Source organism: Psittacula echo, assembly GCF_963264785.1.
Source record: "Psittacula echo genome assembly, contig: SCAFFOLD_116, whole genome shotgun sequence".
NCBI lineage: Eukaryota > Metazoa > Chordata > Aves > Psittaciformes > Psittacidae > Psittacula > Psittacula echo.
Window position 1 is genome coordinate 45,993 of NW_027664254.1, and position 20,671 is coordinate 66,663.

Below are 20,671 nucleotides of genomic sequence, written 5' to 3' on the forward strand. Positions count from 1 at the left end.
GCAATGGGGGGCAATGGGGGCCTTAAATGGGCAATGGGGACCTTAAATGGGCAATGGGGGCCTTAAATGGGCAATGGGGGCCTTAAATGGGCAATGGGGGCCTTAAATGGGTCAATGGGGATCAATGGGGACCTTAAATGGGCAATGGGGGTCAATGGGGGCCTTAAATGGATCAATGGGGACCTTAAATGGGCAATGGGGACCTTAAATGGGCAATGGGGGCCTTAAATGGGCAATGGGGGTCAATGGGGACCTTAAATGGGCAATGGGGGTCAATGGGGGCCTTAAATGGGCAATGGGGGCCTTAAATGGGCAATGGGGGGCAATGGGGACCTTCAATAGCCAATGGGAGGCCTCCAAATAGTGCCTCCCCCCCCCCCCGCGTTGGAAATGGCGGGAAATAAACGGCAAGGCGGGAAATGACGTGCGTGTGGGCGGGGCCGGGGGTGGGGCCGGCGCTGATTGGCTGCTGCGGGAAGGGGGCGGGGCCTGCGCGGGTGCTTGGCGGGAAACCCACCCTCCACCCCCTTCAAGAGCCCCATAGCCCTGCCCCATAGCGCTGCCCCATAGCATTGCCCCATAGCGCTGCCCCATAGCTCTGCCCCATAGCCCAGCCCCATAGCGCTGCCCCATAGCCCTGCCCCATAGCTCTGCCCCATAGCCCTGCCCCATAGCACTGCCCCATAGCCCTGCCCCATAGCCCTGCCCCATAGCTCTGCCCCATAGCTCTGCCCCATAGCCCTGCCCCACAGCGCTGCCCCATAGCCCTGCCCCATAGCCCTGCCCCATAGCCCTGCCCCATAGCCCAGCCCCACAGCTGCCCCATAAGTCCCCCCCCGAGCGCCTGAGTTGGGGTACAGCTTTATTCAGTGGGGCAGGGGAGGGATCTGTGGGTCCCAGCAGGGGACCTATGGATCCCAAGGTAGTTCTATGGGTCCTATGGGGGGGATCTATGGGTCCAGGAGATCTCTATGGGGTCTCTATGGGTCCCTATGGGGTCTCTCAGGCGCCGTCAGCTCACTTGGGGGTCACAATAAATAAGGGGGGGTCCCGGGGGAGGGCAGATGCAGAGACCTGTGGGGAGATGGGGGTCAGAGGGGACGGGGCTATGGGGAAGGGGCGGGGCTATGGGAAGGGGAGGGGCTATGAGGAAGGGGCGGGGCTATGGGGAAGGGGAGGGGCTATGGGGAAGGGGAGGGGCTATGGGGAAGGGGCGGGGCTATGGGGAAGGGGCGGGGCTATGGGGAAGGGGAGGGGCTATGGGGAAGGGGCGGGGCTATGGGAAGGGGCGGGGCTATGGGGAAGGGGAGGGGCTATGGGGAAGGGGCGGGGCTATGGGGAAGGGGCGGGGCTATGGGGAAGGGGAGGGGCTATGGGGAAGGGGCGGGGCTATGGGGAAGGGGCGGGGCTATGGGGAAGGGGAGGGGCTATGGGGAAGGGGAGGGGCTATGGGGAAGGGGAGGGGCTATGGGAAGGGGAGGGGCTATGGGGAAGGGGAGGGGCTATGGGGAAGGGGAGGGGCTATGGGGAAGGGGCGGGGCTATAGGGAAGGGGAGGGGCTATGGGGAAGGGGAGAGGCTATGGGGAAGGGGAGGGGCTATGGGAAGGGGAGGGGCTATGGGGAAGGGGAGGGGCTATGGGGAAGGGGCGGGGCTATGGGGAAGGGGAGGGGCTATGGGGAAGGGGAGGGGCTATGGGGAAGGGGCGGGGCTATGGGGAAGGGGCGGGGCTATGGGAAGGGGAGGGGCTATGGGGAAGGGGAGGGGCTATGGGGAAGGGGCGGGGCTATGGGAAGGGGAGGGGCTATGGGGAAGGGGAGGGGCTATGGGGAAGGGGCGGGGCTATGGGAAGGGGAGGGGCTATGGGGAAGGGGAGGGGCTATGGGGAAGGGGAGGGGCTATGGGGAAGGGGCGGGGCTATGGGGAAGGGGCGGGGCTATGGGAAGGGGAGGGGCTATGGGGAAGGGGAGGGGCTATGGGGAAGGGGCGGGGCTATGGGGAAGGGGAGGGGCTATGGGGAAGGGGAGAGGCTATGGGGAAGGGGAGGGGCTATGGGAAGGGGAGGGGCTATGGGGAAGGGGAGGGGCTATGGGGAAGGGGAGGGGCTATGGGGAAGGGGAGGGGCTATGGGGAAGGGGAGGGGCTATGGGGAAGGGGCGGGGCTATGGGGAAGGGGCGGGGCTATGGGAAGGGGAGGGGCTATGGGGAAGGGGAGGGGCTATGGGGAAGGGGCGGGGCTATGGGAAGGGGAGGGGCTATGGGAAGGGGAGGGGCTATGGGGAAGGGGCGGGGCTATGGGAAGGGGAGGGGCTATGGGGAAGGGGAGGGGCTATGGGGAAGGGGCGGGGCTATGGGGAAGGGGAGGGGCTGTGGGAAGGGGAGGGGCTATGGGGAAGGGGCGGGGCTATGGGAAGGGGAGGGGCTATGGGAAGGGGAGGGGCTATGGGAAGGGGAGGGGCTATGGGGAAGGGGCGGGGCTATGGGAAGGGGAGGGGCTATGGGAAGGGGAGGGGCTATGGGGAAGGGGCGGGGCTATGGGGAAGGGGCGGGGCTATGGGGAAGGGGAGGGGCTGTGGGAAGGGGAGGGGCTATGGGGAAGGGGCGGGGCTATGGGGAAGGGGCGGGGCTATGGGGAAGGGGAGGGGCTATGGGGAAGGGGCGGGGCTATGGGGAAGGGGAGGGGCTATGGGAAGGGGCGGGGCTATGGGGAAGGGGAGGGGCTATGGGGAAGGGGCGGGGCTATGGGGAAGGGGCGGGGCTATGGGGAAGGGGAGGGGCTATGGGGAAGGGGAGGGGCTATGGGGAAGGGGAGGGGCTATGGGGAAGGGGCGGGGCTATGGGGAAGGGGCGGAGCTGTGGGAAGGGGAGGGGCTATGGGGAAGGGGCGGGGCTATGGGGAAGGGGCGGGGCTATGGGGAAGGGGAGGGGCTATGGGGAAGGGGAGGGGCTATGGGAAGGGGAGGGGCTATGGGGAAGGGGCGGGGCTATGGGAAGGGGAGGGGCTATGGGAAGGGGAGTGGCTATGGGGAAGGGGCGGGGCTATGGGGAAGGGGAGGGGCTATGGGGAAGGGGAGGGGCTATGGGGAAGGGGAGGGGCTATGGAAAGGGGAGGGGCTATGGGGAAGGGGCGGGGCTATGGGAAGGGGAGGGGCTATGGGGAAGGGGAGGGGCTATGGGGAAGGGGCGGGGCTATGGGAAGGGGAGGGGCTATGGGGAAGGGGCGGGGCTATGGGGAAGGGGCGGGGCTATGGAGAAGGGGCGGGGCTATGGGAAGGGGCGGGGCTATGGGGAAGGGGCGGGGCTGTGGGAAGGGGCGGGGCTATGGAGAAGGGGCGGGGCTATGGGGAAGGGGAGGGGCTATGGGGGTCACGTGACCTAGAAGTTCTCGTAGTCGCCTCCATTGTCCTCGCTCTCGCTCGCTGTTGGGGGGGGGGAGGGGAGCTGTCAGAGAGGTCACGTGGGGGGGGGGGGAGAGGGGGTCACGTGGGGAGGGCTGCAGGTCACGTGGGGTCACTCACCGCCGCCCGCGGGGAGGTTGATGTACTCCAGGCTGCTGCCTATGGGGCAGAGAGAACACAGGGGCCTATGGGGGCTATGGGGGCTATGGGGTCTCTATGGGGTCTCTATGGGGTCTCTATGGGGCTCTATGGGGTCTCTATGGGGTCTCTATGGGGTCTCTATGGGTCTCTATGGGGCCTCTATGGGGTCTCTATGGGTCTCTATGGGTCTCTATGGGGTCTCTATGGGGTCTCTATGGGTCCCTATGGGGTCTCTATGGGTCTCTATGGGTCTCTATGGGTTCTCTATGGGGTCTCTATGGGGCTCTATGGGTCCCTATGGGGCTCTATGGGTCTCTATGGGTCTCTATGGGGTCTCTATGGGGCTCTATGGGGTCTCTATGGGGCTCTATGGGTCTCTATGGGGCTCTATGGGGTCTCTATGGGGCTCTATGGGTCTCTATGGGGTCTCTAAGGGGTCTCTATGGGTCTCTATGTGGTCTCTATGGGTCTCTATGGGTCTCTATGGGGTCTCTATGGGGCTCTATGGGGCTCTATGGGGTCTCTATGGGGTCTCTATGGGTCCCTATGGGTCTCTATGGGGTCTCTATGGGGTCTCTATGGGGTCTCTATGGGTCTCTATGGGTCTCTATGGGGTCTCTATGGGTCCCTATGGGTCTCTATGGGGTCTCTATGGGGTCTCTATGGGGTCTCTATGGGGCTCTATGGGTCTCTATGGGGTCTCTAAGGGGTCTCTATGGGTCTCTATGGGTCTCTATGGGGTCTCTATGGGTCTCTATGGGTCTCTATGGGGTCTCTATGGGGCTCTATGGGGCTCTATGGGGTCTCTATGGGGTCTCTATGGGTCCCTATGGGTCTCTATGGGGTCTCTATGGGGTCTCTATGGGGTCTCTATGGGTCTCTATGGGGTCTCTATGGGGTCTCTATGGGGCTCTATGGGGTCTCTATGGGGTCTCTATGGGGCTCTATGGGGCTCTATGGGGTCTCTATGGGGTCTCTATGGGTCTCTATGGGGTCTCTATGGGGTCTCTATGGGGCTCTATGGGGCTCTATGGGGTCTCTATGGGTCCCTATGGGTCTCACCAAAGGGGCTCTGGGCTCCATCCGGGACATTCTCGTAGTCGCCACCAGGGGGCGCTGTTGGCGGGAAATGGTCACGTGGGGTCAATGGGCCTCAACGAGTTCCGCGGGGGGGGGGGGGGGGGTTGGGAGGAGATCAATGGGGGTCACGTGGGGGGGGGGAACGGGGGGAGGGGTCACGTGGTCACCGCCCACCCGCGCCGTCGCTCTCCTCGTCGGGGATGACGTCACTGCGGGAGGGGGCGGAGTCAGCCGCGGTCACGTGATTGCGGGGGTGGGGGGGTGGGGACGGGCCACGTGACTCACACGTAGCCGGTGACGTAGGGGTCGTTGGTGTAATCGTCCTCGAGCTCGGGGGCGGGGGGAGGGGCCCGCGGCGGGGGGGGGAGGGGGGAGCTGCGGGGGGGGGGGCGGGGCCACATGGACCCAACCCTGCCCCATAGAGACCCATAGAGACCCATAGAGACCCCATAGAGACCCATAGAGACCCCATAGAGACCCCATAGGGACCCATAGAGACCCCATAGAGCCCCATAGAGACCCCATAGCGCCCCATAGAGACCCATAGAGCCCCATAGAGACCCCATAGAGACCTATAGAGACCCCATAGAGCCCCATAGAGACCCATAGAGACCCATAGAGACCCATAGAGACCCCATAGGGACCCATAGAGACCCATAGAGACCATAGAGCCCCATAGAGACCCATAGAGACCTCATAGAGACCCATAGAGACCCCATAGAGATCCCATAGAGCCCCATAGAGACCCATAGAGACCCCATAGAGACCCATAGAGCCCCATAGAGACCCATAGAGACCCCATAGAGACCCATAGAGCCCCATAGAGACCCAGAGACCCCATAGAGCCCCATAGAGACCCATAGAGCCCCATAGAGACCCATAGAGACCCATAGAGCCCCATAGAGACCCCATAGAGACCCATAGAGGCCCCATAGAGACCCCATAGAGACCCATAGAGACCCCATAGAGCCCCATAGAGACCCATAGAGACCCCATAGAGACCCCATAGAGACCCATAGAGACCCATAGAGACCCCATAGGGACCCACAGAGATCCCATAGAGCCCCATAGAGACCCCATAGAGCCCCATAGAGACCCATAGAGACCCCATAGAGACCCATAGAGACCCATACAGACCCCATAGAGACCCATAGAGACCCATAGAGACCCCATAGAGACCCCATAGAGCCCCATAGAGTCCCATAGAGCCCCATAGAGACCCATAGAGACCCATAGAGACCCCATAGAGACCCCATAGGGACCCATAGAGATCCCATAGAGCCCCATAGAGACCCCATAGAGACCCCATAGAGACCCATAGAGACCCCATAGAGACCCATAGAGACCCCATAGAGACCCCATAGAGACCCATAGAGGACCCCCAGCCCCATGGACCCCCATTGCCCCACACGTCACCCACGGGATGGTCTCAGTCGGAGGCCCCCATTGGGGCGGTTGCAGGGGGGGACCTGGGGGGAGATGTGGGGCAGAGACACACTATGGGGCAGGGCTATGGGGCAGGGCTATGGGGCAGGGCTATGGGGCAGGGCTATGGGGCAGGGCTGTGGGGCAGGGCTATGGGGCAGGGCTATGGGGTAGGGCTGTGGGGCAATATGGGGGGCAGGGCTATGGGGCAGGGCTATGGGGCAGGGCTGTGGGGCAGGGCTGTGGGGCAGGGCTATGGGGCAGGGCTATGGGGTAGGGCTGTGGGGCAGGGCTATGGGGCAGGGCTATGGGGCAGGGCTGTGGGGCAGGGCTGTGGGGTAGGGCTGTGGGGCAGCGCTATGGGGCAATATGGGGGGCAGGGCTATGGGGCAGGGCTGTGGGGCAGGGCTATGGGGCAGGGCTATGGGGCAGGGCTGTGGGGCAGGGCTATGGGGCAGGGCTATGGGGCAGCGCTGTGAGGCAGGGCTATGGGGCAGGGCTGTGGGGCAGGGCTGTGGGGCAGGGCTATGGGGCAGGGCTGTGGGGCAGGGCTGTGGGGCAGGGCTGTGGGGAAGGGCTGTGGGGCAGGGCTGTGGGGCAGGGCTATGGGGCAGGGCTATGGGGCAGGGCTGTGGGGCAGGGCTATGGGGCAGGGCTGTGGGGCAGGGCTGTGGGGCAGGGCTATGGGGCAGGTCTGGGGGGCAGGGCTGTGGGGCAGGGCTATGGGGCAGGGCTATGGGGCAGGGCTATGGGGCAGGGCTGTGGGGCAGGGCTGTGGGGCAGGTCTGGGGGGCAGGGCTGTGGGGCAGGGCTATGGGGCAGGGCTATGGGGCAGGGCTGTGGGGCAGGGCTGTGGGGCAGGGCTATGGGGCAGGGCTGTGGGGCAGGGCTGTGGGGCAGGGCTATGGGGCAGGGCTGTGGGGCAGGGCTGTGGGGCAGGGCTATGGGGCAGGGCTGTGGGGCAGGGCTATGGGGCAGGGCTGTGGGGCAGGGCTGTGGGGCAGGGCTATGGGGCAGGGCTGTGGGGCAGGGCTGTGGGGCAGGGCCGTGGGGCAGGGCTGTGGGGCAGGGCTATGGGGCAGGGCTGTGGGGCAGGGCTGTGGGGCAGGGCTATGGGGCAGGGCTGTGGGGCAGGGCTATGGGGCAGGGCCGTGGGGTAGGGCTGTGGGGCAGGGCCTGGGTCCCGCTCGATGACGTCACTCACATCTCTGGGGCGGGAGGAGCACGAAGGTGCCGGGGGGGCGGGGCCTGGAGGGGGAGGGGGGAGGGGTCAGAGCCCGCCCCCCGCAGCGGCCCCGCCCCCCCCCCCCCCCCCCCCCACTCACTTGTCCGGGTCCCGGGGGGCGCCGTGACCTGGGGGGAGGGGCGGGGCTGAGCGTGACCCTTGAGTGACCCCCCCAGCCCCATAAGTGACCCCCCCCAGCCCCATAGATCCCCCCCAGCCCCATAAGTGCCCTCCAGCCCCATAGATCTCCCCAGCCCCATAGATCCCCCCCACCCCCATAAGTGACCGCCCCCAGCCCCATAGATCCCCCACAGCCCCATAGACCCTCCCCAGCCCCATAAGTGACCGCCCCCAGCCCCATAGATCCCCCCAGCCCCATAAGTGACTGCCACCAGCCCCACAGATCCCCCCCAGCCCCATAAGTGACCCCCCCAGCCCCATAAGTGCCCCCCAGCCCCATAGATCTCCCCAGCCCCATAGATCCCCTCCTGCCCCATAAGTGACCCCCCCAGCCCCATAAGTGCCCTCCAGCCCCATAGATCCCCCCCAGCCCCATAAGTGCCCCCCAGCCCCATAGATCCCCCCCCAGCCCCATAAGTGCCCCCCAGCCCCACAGATCCCCCCCAGCCCCACAGATGCCCCCCAGCCCCCTAGATCCCCCCCTGCCCCATAAGTGCCCCCTCACCGTGGGGCCGGCGGCACCGGGCACAAAGGGCCGCCAGCAGCAGCGTGGGGGGCAGCAGGATCAGGCCCCAGAGGCCGCTATGGGGCCACGGAGCCTCCATGGGGCCTGGGGGGGGGGGGTTGGATGTGGGGCAGGCGTGGGGCCGGATGTGTGGGGCCCGCTTCACCCCCGCCCCACTCATGACGCGCTGCGGTTGGCAGCGGGCCCTGCCCCATAAGTGTGGGGCCAGGGGCTCCTGCCCCATAAGTGCAGTGTCTGCCCCATAAGTAGGAGGGCCCCAGCATCCATGGGCCCCAAAACACATCCCTGCCCCATAGATCAGCCCCATAGGTTAGTCCCATACATCAACCCCATAGAGCACCCCATAGATCACCCCATAGAACCACATAGAGCCCCACAAATCGCCCCATAGCCCCCATAGCCCCCCATAGCCCAGGCCCATAGTGCCCCATGGATCACCCCATAGCCCCCATAGCCCAGCCCCATAGCGCCCCATGGATCACCCCATAGCCCCCATAGCCCAGCCCCATAGCGCCCCATGGATCGCCCCATAGCCCCCATAGCCCCCATAGCCCAGCCCCATAGCGCCCCATGGATCACCCCATAGCCCCCATAGCCCCCCATAGCCCAGCCCCATAGCGCCCCATGGATCACCCCATAGCCCCCCATAGCCCAGCCCCATAGCGCCCCATGGATCACCCCATAGCCCCCCATAGCCCAGCCCCATAGCGCCCCATGGATCACCCCATAGCCCCCATAGCCCAGCCCCATAGCGCCCCATGGATCACCCCATAGCCCCCATAGCCCCCCATAGCCCAGCCCCATAGCGCCCCATGGATCACCCCATAGCCCCCCATAGCCCAGCCCCATAGCGCCCCATGGATCACCCCATAGCCCCCCATAGCCCAGCCCCATAGCGCCCCATGGATCACCCCATAGCCCCCCATAGCCCAGCCCCATAGCGCCCCATGGATCACCCCATAGCCCCCATAGCCCAGCCCCATAGCGCCCCATGGATCACCCCATAGCCCCCATAGCCCCCCATAGCCCAGCCCCATAGCGCCCCATGGATCACCCCATAGCCCCCCATAGCCCAGCCCCATAGCGCCCCATGGATCACCCCATAGCCCCCCATAGCCCAGCCCCATAGCGCCCCATGGATCACCCCATAGCCCCCATAGCCCAGCCCCATAGCGCCCCATGGATCACCCCATAGCCCCCATAGCCCCCCATAGCCCAGCCCCATAGCGCCCCATGGATCACCCCATAGCCCCCATAGCCCCCCATAGCCCAGCCCCATAGCGCCCCATGGATCACCCCACGGCTGCTGTCGGCGCCTCCAGCCCCGAACCCCTCCCAGGGCCCCCCGGAAGCTGCGGCAGCCGCCGTGGGGCAGGAAACGGGGGGGGGGAGGGGAGGTGTGGGGCGGGGGGGGGATGGGGGGGGCAGGATGTGGGGCAGGTACGGTGGCTATGGGGCAGGCTATGGGGCAGGCTATGGGGCTATGGGGCAGGCTATGGGGTTATGGGGCGGGCTATGGGGCAGGCTATGGGGCTATGGGGCAGGCTATGGGGTTATGGGGCGGGCTATGGGGCAGGCTATGGCTCTATGGGGCTGGTAATGGGGCAGGTTATGGGTCTATGGGGCAGGCTATAGGGCAGGTATAGAGACTATGGGGCAGGCTATGGGGCAGGCTGTGGGGCTATGGGGCAGGCTATGGGGTAGGCTATGGGGCAGCTATAGGGGCTATGGGGCAGGCTATGGGGCAGCTATAGGGGCTATGGGGCAGGCTATGGGTCCCCACAGGCCCCCCAATGCCCCCTATGGAGCCTTCACCCCCCCCCAGCCCCCCCAGGGCCCCTTTCTGCCCCCCCCCCAACATGGCGCCGCCCCTCCCAAGATGGCGGCGCCGTCACCACCAAGATGGCGGCGCCGTCGGAGCGCCAGGGAGGAGCCATCATCCCCCGGGGGCAGCGCCGCGCATGCGCGCTTCCCTCCCTCCCCCCCCCCCCGCCCACCGTCCTCTCCCCTCACCGCGGTGCACTCTGGGACCGTGGCGGACCTTGCAGCGACGGTGACGGGAGCGGCAGCAGCGGAGCCATGGTGGGAGCCGGGCCCGGGGCGATGGCGGCGGCGGGAGGGGGAGAGAGAGGGAGGAGAGGGCGGGAACGGGAACGGAGCCATCCGGGCCCGTTGGCACGGGAGGAACGCGTTGGAACGGCGGGAAACGGCCTTGGAACGGGAGGGAACGGGGCCAGGCCCGGACCCCCCCCCCCGCCGCCTCAGGGGAGGCCACGCCCCCTCCGCTTCAGGCCACGTCCCCTTCCCCTGAGGCCACGCCCCCCCATAGCCCCCCATAGCCCCCCCATAGCCCCCATAGCCCCCCCATAGCCCCCATAGCCCCCCCATAGCCCCCCATAGACCCCCATAGCCCCCCCATAGCCCCCATAGCCCCCCCATAGCCCCCCCATAGCCCCCCATAGCCCCCCCATAGCCCCCCATAGCCCCCCATAGCCCCCCCATAGCCCCCATAGCCCCCCCATAGCCCCCCCATAGCCCCCCCATAGCCCCCCCATAGCCCCCCATAGCCCCCATAGCCCCCCCATAGCCCCCCCATAGCCCCCCATAGCCCCCCCATAGCCCCCCCATAGCCCCCATAGCCCCCCCATAGCCCCCCATAGCCCCCCATAGCCCCCCATAGACCTCCTTGTGGCCACGCCCCCTTGTGGCCACTCCCCCTGCCCTTAAGCCACGCCCCCTCCCAGCCTCCCATAGACCGCCATAGACCCCCCTAGCGCCCCATAGAGCCCCATAGAGACCCCGTAGCGCCCCATAGAGACCCCGTAGCGCCCCATAGCGCCCCATAGCGACCCCATAGCGCCCCATCTGCCCCCCTTAGGACGTGTTCCTGATGATCCGGCGCCACAAGACCACCATCTTCACCGAGGCCAAGGAGTCGAGCACGGTGCTGGAGCTCAAGCGCATCGTGCACGGCATCCTCAAGCGCCCGCCCGAGGAGCAGCGCCTCTATAAGGTGCCTATGGGGCGCTATGGGGCGCTATGGGGTCTCTATGGGGTCTCTATGGGGTCTCTATGGGGCGCTATGGGGCGCTATGGGGTCTCTATGGGGCTCTATGGGGGTCTATGGGGGGCTATGTGAGGCAGGGAGGGGGCGTGGCTTAAGGGCAGGGGGCGTGGCCAGAACGGGAGGCAGCGTGGCCACAAGGGGGCGTGGCCTCAAGGGGGGCTATGGGTCTCTATGGGTCTCTATGGGGTCTCTATGGGGTCTCTATGGGTCTCTATGGGTCTCTATGGGTCTCTATGGGGTCTCTATGGGGTCTCTATGGGTCTCTATGGGTCTCTATGGGGTCTCTGTGGGGTCTCTATGGGGTTCTATGGGTCTCTATGGGTCTCTATGGGGTCTCTATGGGGTTCTATGGGTCTCTATGGGGTCTCTATGGGGCTCTATGGGGTCTCTGTGGGTCTCTATGGGTCCCTATGGGGTCTCTATGGGTCTCTATGGGGTCTCTATGGGTCTCTATGGGTCTCTATGGGGTCTCTAGGGGTCTCTATGGGTCTCTATGGGGTCTCTATGGGGTCTCTATGGGTCTCTATGGGTCTCTATGGGGTCTCTATGGGTCTCTATGGGTCTCTATGGGTCTCTGCGGGGTCTCTAGGGGTCTCTATGGGGTCTCTATGGGGTCTCTGTGGGGCTCTATGGGATCTCTGTGGGTCTCTATGGGTCCCTATGGGGTCTCTATGGGTCTCTATGGGTCTCTATGGGTCTCTATGGGGTCTCTATGGGTCTCTATGGGTCTCTCTCTATGGGTCTCTATGGGGTCTCTATGGGTCTCTATGGGGTCTCTAGGGGTCTCTATGGGGTCCCTATGGGGTCTCTATGGGGTCTCTAGGGGTCTCTATGGGGTCTCTAGGGGTCTCTATGGGGTCCCTATGGGGTCTCTATGGGGTCTCTATGGGTCTCTATGGGGTCTCTATGGGGTCTCTATGGGGTCCCTATGGGGTCTCTATGGGGTCTCTATGGGGTCTCTAGGGGTCTCTATGGGGTCCCTATGGGTCTCTATGGGGTCTCTATGGGTCTCTATGGGGTCTCTATGGGGTCCCTATGGGGTCTCTATGGGGTCTCTATGGGTCTCTATGGGGTCTCTATGGGGTCTCTATGGGGTCCCTATGGGGTCTCTATGGGGTCTCTATGGGGTCTCTAGGGGTCTCTATGGGGTCCCTATGGGTCTCTATGGGGTCTCTATGGGTCTCTATGGGTCTCTATGGGGTCCCTATGGGGTCTCTATGGGGTCTCTATGGGGTCCCTATGGGGTCTCTATGGGGTCTCTATGGGGTCTCTATGGGGTCCCTATGGGGTCTCTATGGGGTCTCTATGGGTCTCTATGGGTCTCTATGGGTCTCTATGGGGTCTCTATGGGGTCTCTAGGGGTCTCTATGGGGTCTCTATGGGGTCTCTATGGGGTCTCTATGGGTCTCTATGGGGTCTCTATGGGGTCTCTATGGGGTCTCTATGGGGTCTCTAGGGGTCTCTATGGGGTCTCTATGTTCTCTATGGTCTCTGTGGGGTCTCTCTGGTCTCTCTCTATGGTGCCTGTGCTCTCTGCCCCCCCCAGGAGGACCAGGTCCTGGAGGACTCCCGCACGCTGGGCGACTGCGGCTTCACGAGCCAGACTGCGCGGCCCCAGGCCCCGGCCACCGTGGGGCTGGCGCTCAGGACAGCAGGTGGGGACCCATAGGGACCCATAGGGACCCATAGAGACCCATAGAGACCCATAGGGACCCCATAGAGACCCCATAGAGACCCCATAGAGACCCATAGAGACCCATAGAGACCCCATAGAGACCCATAGAGACCCATAGAGACCCATAGAGACCCATAGGGACCCATAGAGACCCATAGAGACCCATAGAGACCCCATAGAGACCCCATAGAGACCCATAGAGACCCATAGAGACCCCATAGAGACCCATAGAGACCCATAGAGACCCATAGAGACCCCATAGAGCCCCATAGAGCCCCATAGAGACCCATAGAGAGCCCATAGAGCCCCATAGAGACCCCATAGAGACCCATAGAGACCCCATAGAGCCCCGTAGAGACCCATAGAGACCCCATAGAGACCCCATAGAGACCCATAGAGACCCCATAGAGACCCCATAGAGCCCCATAGAGACCCCATAGAGACCCATAGAGACCCCATAGAGCTCCATAGAGACCCATAGAGACCCCATAGAGACCCCATAGAGACCCCATAGAGACCCATAGAGACCCCATAGAGACCCACAGAGGCCACGTGGGGGGGTTTGGGTCGGCCGGGGCCGGCGCTGGGCTCAGTGCTGCTGCTCTGGGTGCAGAGGAGCCCTTTGAGCCGCTGCGCATCGACGCCTTCTCCAGCCCCCCCGAGCTCCCCGACGTGATGAAGCCCCAGGACGCGCCCGGAGCCGCCCCCGAGGCCCCCCTGCCCTGAGCACCCCCAACACGCGTGTTCCAGGCGTGACCGTGGCGTGCAGCCATGAACACGCGTGTTCCAGGTGTGTTACATGCGTGAACGTGGGGTACATACGTGAACACGCGTGTTCCAGGTGTGGTCCAGGCGTGAACATGGGGTACATACGTGAACACGCGTGTTCCAGGTGTGTTACATGCGTGAACATGGGGTACGTACGTGAACACGTGTGTTCCAGGTGTGTTACATGCGTGACCGTGGCATGCATCCATGAACACGCGTGTTCCAGGTGTGGTCCAGGCGTGAACATGGGGTACATACGTGAACACGCGTGTTCCAGGCGTGAACATGGGGTACAATATGTGAAGACGCGTGTTCCATGTGTGTTACATGCGTGACCATGGCCTACATACGTGAACACGCGTGTTCCATGTGTGTCACGTGCGTGAACATGTGTGTTACGTGCGTGACCATGGCCTACATACGTGAAGACGCGTGTTCCATGTGTGACCATGTGTGTTACAGGTGTGTTACATGCGTGACCAAGGGATACATACGTGAACACACGTATTCCAGGCGTGACCATGTGTGTTACAGGTGTGTTACGTGTGTGGCCATGTGTGTTACCTGCTGGGTTACATGCGTGAACGTGGCTTACATACGTGAACACCCATGTTCCATGCCTTACATGCGTGCACATGGGATACATACGTGAACACGCGTGCTACATACATGGTATATGCGGGAACGTGGGATACATACATTGACACGTGTGTTACATACATGAACACGCGTGTTACATGCGTGAATGTGGGATACATACATCATCACCTTGGGGGGGTTCCCACGGGGGGGGGGGGGCAGCTCCATTGAGCCCCATTCATTGCCTTGGGGGGGTTCCCACGGTGGGGGGGCAGCTCCATTGAGCCCCATTCATTGCCTTGGGGGGGTTCCCACAGTGGGGGGGGGCAGCTCCATTGAGCTCCATTCATCACCTTGGGGGGGTTCCCACGGGGGGGGGGGGGCTCCATTCATTGCCTTGGGGGGGTTCCCACGGAGGGGGGGAGGCTCCATTGAGCCCCATTCATTGCCTTGGGAGGGTTCCCACGGTGGGGGGGGGGGCTCCATTGAGCCCCATTCATCACCTTGGGGGGGTTCCCACGGGGGGGGGGCGCTCCATTGAGCCCCATTCATTGCTCGCTATGGGGCAGGATCTTGAGGGCGAAGTCGAGGGCGGGGGCGCTGTGGGTCAGGCACCCCATGGAGACGACGTCGATGTGGGGCCCCAGGAAGTGGGGCAGGGAGGCCAGGGTGATGCCGCCGCTGGCTTCAACCACGACGTGGGGCCGGGAGGCCTTGACGGCGGCCGCGGCCTTGTGCAGGGCCTGCAATGGGGAGATGTGGGGCTCAGGGAGCCATAGCGGGCAATGGGCCCCATAAGTGGTCAACGGGACCCACAAGTGGTCAATGGCCCCATAGGCACTCAATGGGCCCCATAAGTGGTCAATGGCCCCATAAGTGGTCAGTGGGCCCCATAAGTGGTCAGTGGGCCCCATAAGCGGTCAGTGGGCCCATAAGTGATCAATAGCCCCATAGGCACTCAATGGCCCCATAAGTGATCAATAGCCCCATAGGCACTCAATGGGCCCCATAAGTGGTCAATGGCCCCATAGGCACTCAATGGGCCCCATAAGTGATCAATGGCCCCATGGGCACTCAATGGGCTCCATAAGTGGTCAATGGCCCCATAGGCACTCAATGGGCCCCATAAGTGGTCAGTGGCCCCATAGGCACTCAATGGGCCCCATAAGTGGTCAATGGCCCCATAGGCGCTCAATGGGACCCATAAGTGGTCAGTGGCCCCATAGGCACTCAATGGCCCCATAAGTGATCAATAGCCCCATAGGCACTCAATGGGCCCCATAAATGGTCAATGGCCCCATAGGCAGTCAGTGGGCCCCATGAGTGGTCAATGGCCCCATAGGCACTCAATGGGCCCCATAAGTGATCAATGGGCCCCATAGGCCCCCAATGGGCCCCATAAGTGGTCAATGGCCCCATAAGCACTCAGTGGCCCCATAAGTGATCAATGGGCCCCATAGGCCCCCGTGTGGGTCGGGGCAGGACCTGGGGGGTGAAGTTGTCCATGAGGACGATGTCGGCCCCGGCAGCGGCGGCGGCGACGGCGGCGCCCTCGGACCCGACCTCGATGGAGACGCGGCGCCAGAAGCCGGCAGCGGCGCGGGCAGCCCCCACGAGCTGAGGACCCACAGGGAGCCATAGGGAGCCATAGAGACCCATAGAGACCCATAGAGACCCATAGAGACCCATAGAGACCCCATAGAGACCCCATAGAGACCCATAGAGACCCCATAGAGACCCCATAGAGACCCATAGAGACCCATAGAGACCCCATAGAGACCCCATAGAGACCCATAGAGACCCATAGAGACCCCATAGAGACCCATAGAGACCCCATAGAGACCCCATAGAGACCCCATAGAGACCCCATAGAGACCCATAGAAACCCACAGAGACCCCATAGAGACCCCATAGAGACCCCATAGAGACCCATAGAGACCCCATAGAGACCCCATAGAGACCCATAGAGACCCCATAGAGACCCCATAGAGACCCATAGAGACCCCATAGAGACCCATAGAGACCCCATAGAGACCCCATAGAGACCCCATAGAGACCCATAGAGACCCATAGAGACCCATAGAGACCCCATAGAGACCCCATAGAGACCCATAGAGACCCATAGAGACCCCATAGAGACCCATAGAGACCCCATAGAGACCCCATAGAGACTCATAGAGCCCCCATAGAGACCCATAGAGACCCCATAGAGACCCCATAGAGCCCCATAGAGACCCCATAGAGACCCCATAGAGACCCATAGAGACCTCATAGAGACCCATAGGGACCTCATAGAGACCCCATAGGGACCCCATAGAGACCCATAGAGACCCCATAGAGACCCATAGGGACCTCATAGATACCCCATAGGGACCCCATAGAGACCCCATAGAGACCCATAGGGACCCCATAGAGACCCATAGAGACCCCATAGAGACCTCATAGAGACCCATAGGGACCTCATAGAGACCCATAGGGACCCCATAGAGACCCCATGGGACCCATAGGGACCCCATAGGGACCAATAGAGACCCCATAGAGCCCCATAGAGCCCCATAGAGACCCCATGGGACCCATAGGGACCCCATAGGGACCAATAGAGACCCCATAGAGCCCCATAGAGACCCATAGAGACCCCATGGGACCCCATAGAGACCCATAGAGACCCATAGAGACCCCATAGAGACCCATAGGGACCTCATAGATACCCCATTGGGACCCCATAGAGACCCCATAGAGACCCATAGGGACCCCATAGAGACCCATAGAGACCCCATAGAGACCTCATAGAGACCCATAGGGACCTCATAGAGACCCATAGGGACCCCATAGAGACCCCATGGGACCCATAGGGACCCCATAGGGACCAATAGAGACCCCATAGAGCCCCATAGAGACCCATAGAGACCCCATGGGACCCATAGGGACCCCATAGGGACCAATAGAGACCCCATAGAGCCCCATAGAGACCCCATGGGACCCCATAGAGACCCATAGAGACCCCATAGAGACCCCATGGGACCCCATAGAGACCCCATAGGGACCCCATAGAGACCCATAGGGACCCCATAGAGACCCATAGAGACCCCATAGAGACCCCATGGGACCCATAGGGACCCCATAGGGACCAATAGAGACCCCATAGAGCCCCATAGAGACCCATAGAGACCCATAGGGACCTCATAGAGACCCCATAGAGACCCCATAGAGACCCATAGGGACCTCATAGAGACCCCATAGAGACCCATAGGGACCCCATAGAGACCCCATGGGACCCATAGGGACCCCATAGGGACCAATAGAGACCCCATAGAGACCCATAGGGACCTCATAGAGACCCATAGGGACCCCCCCCCATTACCTCCTCCATGGACCCTCCGAAGAGGGCCACGTGATTGTCCTTGACCAATAGGAGCCCGTCGAGCCCCCAGCGGTGCGCGTCGGCCCCGCCCACCAGCAGCGCGTACTTCTCGGCCAGCCGGAAGCCCGGCGTCGTCTTCCGGGTGCCGGCGACCAATCCGCGCCAGCCTTGTTGGCGGGCGGCCTCCCGCGCCGCCGCCGCCATGGTGGCGACGCCGCTGCAGCGGCCCAGGCAGTTGAGCGCCACCCGCTCGCCGTAGAGGAGCCCGCAGGCCGGGCCCCGCACCTCCGCCACCACCGTGCGGGCCCCGGGCAGGCCGGAGCCGTCCGGTAGCAGGGCCCGGAGCTCGCAGCCCAGCTCCTGGAACACGGCCTCGGCGAACGGGAGCCCCGCCAGGACCCCGCGGGACTTGCACAGGAGCTGCGCCTGCGCCGGGCCCCGGCCCGAGAGCCCGGATGTGGCATCAAAGGGAGCCGCGTCCTCCTGCAGCCAATGGCGGGCCAGGAGGCGGAGAGACGGCGGCGGCAGCACCGGCACGGGCGGGGGCTGCGGGGGGGGACACAGAGGGGCAGGGAGGGACGGGGCGCTCTAGGCAAGGCTCGGTGGTGCTGGAGGACTGCGGGGAGGGAGGGGGGGGGGGAGTGGGCCCGAGGCCTCCAGGGCCTCTCTGTGCCCCTCTAGGCGCGTCTCTATGGTGCTAAAGACCTCCAGGCCCCTCTAGCCGCGTCTCTATGGTGCTAAAGACCTCCAGGCCCCTCTAGCCGCGTCTCTATGGTGCTAAAGACCTCCAGGCCCCTCTAGGCGCGTCTCTATGTTGCTAGAGACCTCCAGGCCCCTCTAGCCGCGTCTCTATGGTGCTAAAGACCTCCAGGCCCCTCTATCCGCGTCTCTATGGTGCTGGAGGCCTCCAGGGCCTCTCTGTGCCCCTCTAGCCGCGTCTCTATGGTGCTGGAGGCCTCCAGGGCCTCTCTGTGCCCCTCTAGCCGCGTCTCTATGGTGCTAAAGACCTCCAGGGCCTCTCTAGCCACGTCTCTATGGTGCTGGAGACCTCCAGGGCCTCTCTGTGCCCCTCTAGCCGCGTCTCTATGGTGCTAAAGACCTCCAGGACCCCTCTAGCCGCGTCTCTATGGTGCTAGAGACCTCCAGGGCCTCTCTAGCCACGTCTCTATGGTGCTGGAGGCCTCCAGGGCCTCTCTGTGCCCCTCTAGGCGCGTCTCTATGGTGCTAGAGACCTCCAGGGCCTCTCTAGCCGCGTCTCTATGGTGCTAGGAACCTCCAGGGCCTCTCTAGCCCCGTCTCTATGGTGCTAGGAACCTCCAGGGCCCCTCTAGCCCCGTCTCTATGATACTAGAGACCTCCAGGGCCTCTCTGTGCCCCCCTCTAGGCGCGTCTCTATGGTGCTAAAGGCCTCTCGGCCTCGTCTCTGTGGTCGTTCAGGCCGCTCTAGCCGCGTCTCTATGGTGCTACAGTCCTCCAGGGCCCCTCTAGCTATATCTCTATGGTGCTAGAAACCTCCAGGGCCCCTCTAGCCACGTCTCTATGGTGCTAGAGGCCTCCAGGGCCTCTCTATCCCCATCTCTATGGTCCTACAGGCCAGCTCTATGGTCCCTGAGGCCCCTCTAGCCGTGTCTCTATGGTGCTATGGGCCTCTCTGCACGCGGCTCTATGGTGCTAGAGTCCTCCAGTGCCCCTCTAGCCCCAGCTCTATGGTGCTGTAGACCTCCAGTGAGTCCATCCCTCATCTCTATGGTCATTGAGGCCTCTCTATACCCAGTCTCTATGGTGCTATGGTCCTCCAGCACCTCTATGCCCCCTAGAAGCCCATCTCTATGGTCCCTTAGGGCACTCTAGCCTCAGCTCTATGGTGCTGGAGTCCTCCAGCGCCTCTCTAGCCCCTCTAACCCCATCTCTGTGGTTCCATAGGGTTGGGGGGGGCCAAAAGGACCATAGAGATGCACTGGGGAGGCAGCAGCCTGTGGGTCCAGCCCCATAGATCCCCCCCCCAGCCCCACATCTAGCCCCATAGACCCTCCTCAGCCGCACACCCAGCCCCGTAGACCCTTCCCAGCCCCACATCCTGCCCCATAGACCCCTCCCAGCCCCACATCCTGCCCCATAGATCCCCTCCAGCCCCACATCCAGCTCTAGAGACCCCACTTATCTGTGGGTCCAGCCCCATAGATCCCCCCCCAGTACCCCATCCAGCCCCATAGATCCTCCCCAGCCCCACATCCTGCCCCATAGACGCCCACAATCTATGGGTCGAGCCCCATAGGTCCCCCCCAGCCCCATATCCAGCCCCATAGACCCCCCTAATCTATGGGTCCAGGCCCATAGATCCCCCCCAGCCCCATATCCAGCCCCATAGACCCCCCTAATCCATGGATCCAGCCCCATAGATCCCCCCCCACGTCCCCCCCCGAGCCCCATAGCGCTCCCCATCCCCTCCCCCCTCCACGTCCATGGGGGTCCAAAGTCCGCCCGCCATTGGCCACGTCTCCCATTGCCCTCCCGCTCCCCCCATTGACCCCCAAGTGGGGCCGGACCCACATCTATGGGGCAGGAGGCTCCCACTCACCTCCATGGCTGCCACTTAGGGGGCAAATGAGCCCCTATGGGGTCGGGGGGGGGGGGGGGGGCGCGCGCTTGGGGAGGGGGCGTGGTCAGCCCGTCCCTGGCTCCGCCCCCTCGCTCTGATTGGCTGCCCCACAAGTGCCCCCCCCCCCCATTAAAGACACAGGAGGCCGGGGAGGGGGGGAATTCCCTTTAATGGCAATAAATAAGCGACGCTGTGGGGTGCCCCATAGCGCTATGGGGCTGCCCCATAGCAAAGGGCTGCCCCATAGCATTGGGGTGCCCCATAGCAATAGGGTGCCCTAGAGCAAAGGGCTGCCCCGTAGCAATTGGGGGACCCCATAGCATTAGGGTGCCCCATAGCACTATGGGGCTGCCCCATAGCAAAGGGGGGGGGGGGGGCTTGGAGCAGCTTTGGGGTCACTTCTTCTTGTGGGTGTCCAGGGCTTCAGGTGCTGATTGGAGGAGATGTGGTGACATCATCACGTGACGTCATAGGTCACGGCCCACCCCACAAGTGCCCACCTAGCTTGAACCTTTGGGGGTCTATGGGGGTCTATGGGGTCTATGTGGGTCTATGGGGTCTATGGGGGTCTATGGGGTCTATGGGGGTCTATGGGGGTCTATGAGGTCTATGGGGGTCTATGGGGGTCTATGGGGTCTATGGGGTTCT

General features: G+C 63.4%; 3 protein-coding genes and 1 pseudogene across 6 annotated transcripts; 1 reads left to right on the forward strand and 3 right to left on the reverse strand.

Annotated features, from left to right (window-relative positions):
- Positions 1-857: 857 nt before the first annotated feature.
- On the reverse strand, positions 858-10,234 carry LAT (linker for activation of T cells). Of its 3 annotated transcripts, XM_080639764.1 has the most exons (11): positions 9,271-9,818; positions 7,954-8,058; positions 7,369-7,396; positions 7,248-7,291; positions 6,039-6,087; positions 4,904-5,029; positions 4,793-4,827; positions 4,601-4,654; positions 3,518-3,556; positions 3,375-3,418; positions 858-1,074 (listed from the first exon to the last, which is right to left on the reverse strand). In XM_080639764.1, the coding sequence occupies exons 2-10, from the start codon at positions 8,051-8,053 to the stop codon at positions 3,375-3,377; spliced, it is 519 nt and encodes a 172-aa protein (XP_080495890.1). In that variant the 5' UTR covers positions 8,054-8,058; positions 9,271-9,818; the 3' UTR covers positions 858-1,074. The 3 variants fall into 3 exon arrangements, with proteins under 3 accessions (XP_080495890.1, XP_080495891.1, XP_080495889.1); XM_080639765.1 differs by lacking the exons at positions 7,369-7,396; positions 9,271-9,818 and adding an exon at positions 10,016-10,234; XM_080639763.1 differs by lacking the exon at positions 7,369-7,396.
- Positions 5,530-5,990, reverse strand: LOC308232556 (annotated as a pseudogene). Its single transcript has one exon. The product of its transcript is annotated as an uncharacterized misc_RNA (transcript).
- ELOB (elongin B) lies at positions 9,961-13,645 on the forward strand. The gene is made up of 4 exons (XM_080639766.1): positions 9,961-10,056; positions 10,853-10,987; positions 12,588-12,696; positions 13,330-13,645. Exons 1-4 carry the CDS (start codon positions 10,054-10,056, stop codon positions 13,440-13,442), a joined length of 360 nt encoding a protein of 119 aa, XP_080495892.1. The 5' UTR covers positions 9,961-10,053; the 3' UTR covers positions 13,443-13,645.
- A 624-nt stretch (positions 13,646-14,269) lies between these two features.
- QPRT (quinolinate phosphoribosyltransferase) lies at positions 14,270-20,008 on the reverse strand (the record flags this gene model as incomplete). Its single annotated transcript, XM_080639769.1, has 4 exons — positions 14,270-14,806; positions 15,549-15,680; positions 17,425-18,012; positions 20,003-20,008. 4 exons carry the CDS (start codon positions 20,006-20,008, stop codon positions 14,612-14,614), a joined length of 921 nt encoding a protein of 306 aa, XP_080495895.1. The 3' UTR covers positions 14,270-14,611.
- Positions 20,009-20,671: the final 663 nt, after the last annotated feature.

Excerpts from the sequence above, each read along its gene's own strand:
- ELOB (XM_080639766.1), top strand. Across the intron at positions 10,988-12,587 it reads AGGAGCAGCGCCTCTATAAG|GAGGACCAGGTCCTGGAGGA; the intron begins GTGCCTATGGGG and ends TGCCCCCCCCAG. Across the intron at positions 12,697-13,329 it reads GCTGGCGCTCAGGACAGCAG|AGGAGCCCTTTGAGCCGCTG; the intron begins GTGGGGACCCAT and ends CTCTGGGTGCAG.
- LAT (XM_080639765.1), bottom strand. The coding sequence starts at position 10,055 with ATGGCTCCGCTGCTGCCGCTCCCGTCACCGTCGCTGCAAG. Across the intron at positions 7,292-7,953 it reads CCGGTGCCGCCGGCCCCACG|GCCCCGCCCCCCCGGCACCT; the intron begins GTGAGGGGGCAC and ends CTCCCCCTCCAG. Across the intron at positions 5,030-6,038 it reads CCTCCGACTGAGACCATCCC|GGTTGGGTCCATGTGGCCCC; the intron begins GTGGGTGACGTG and ends TCTATGGGGCAG.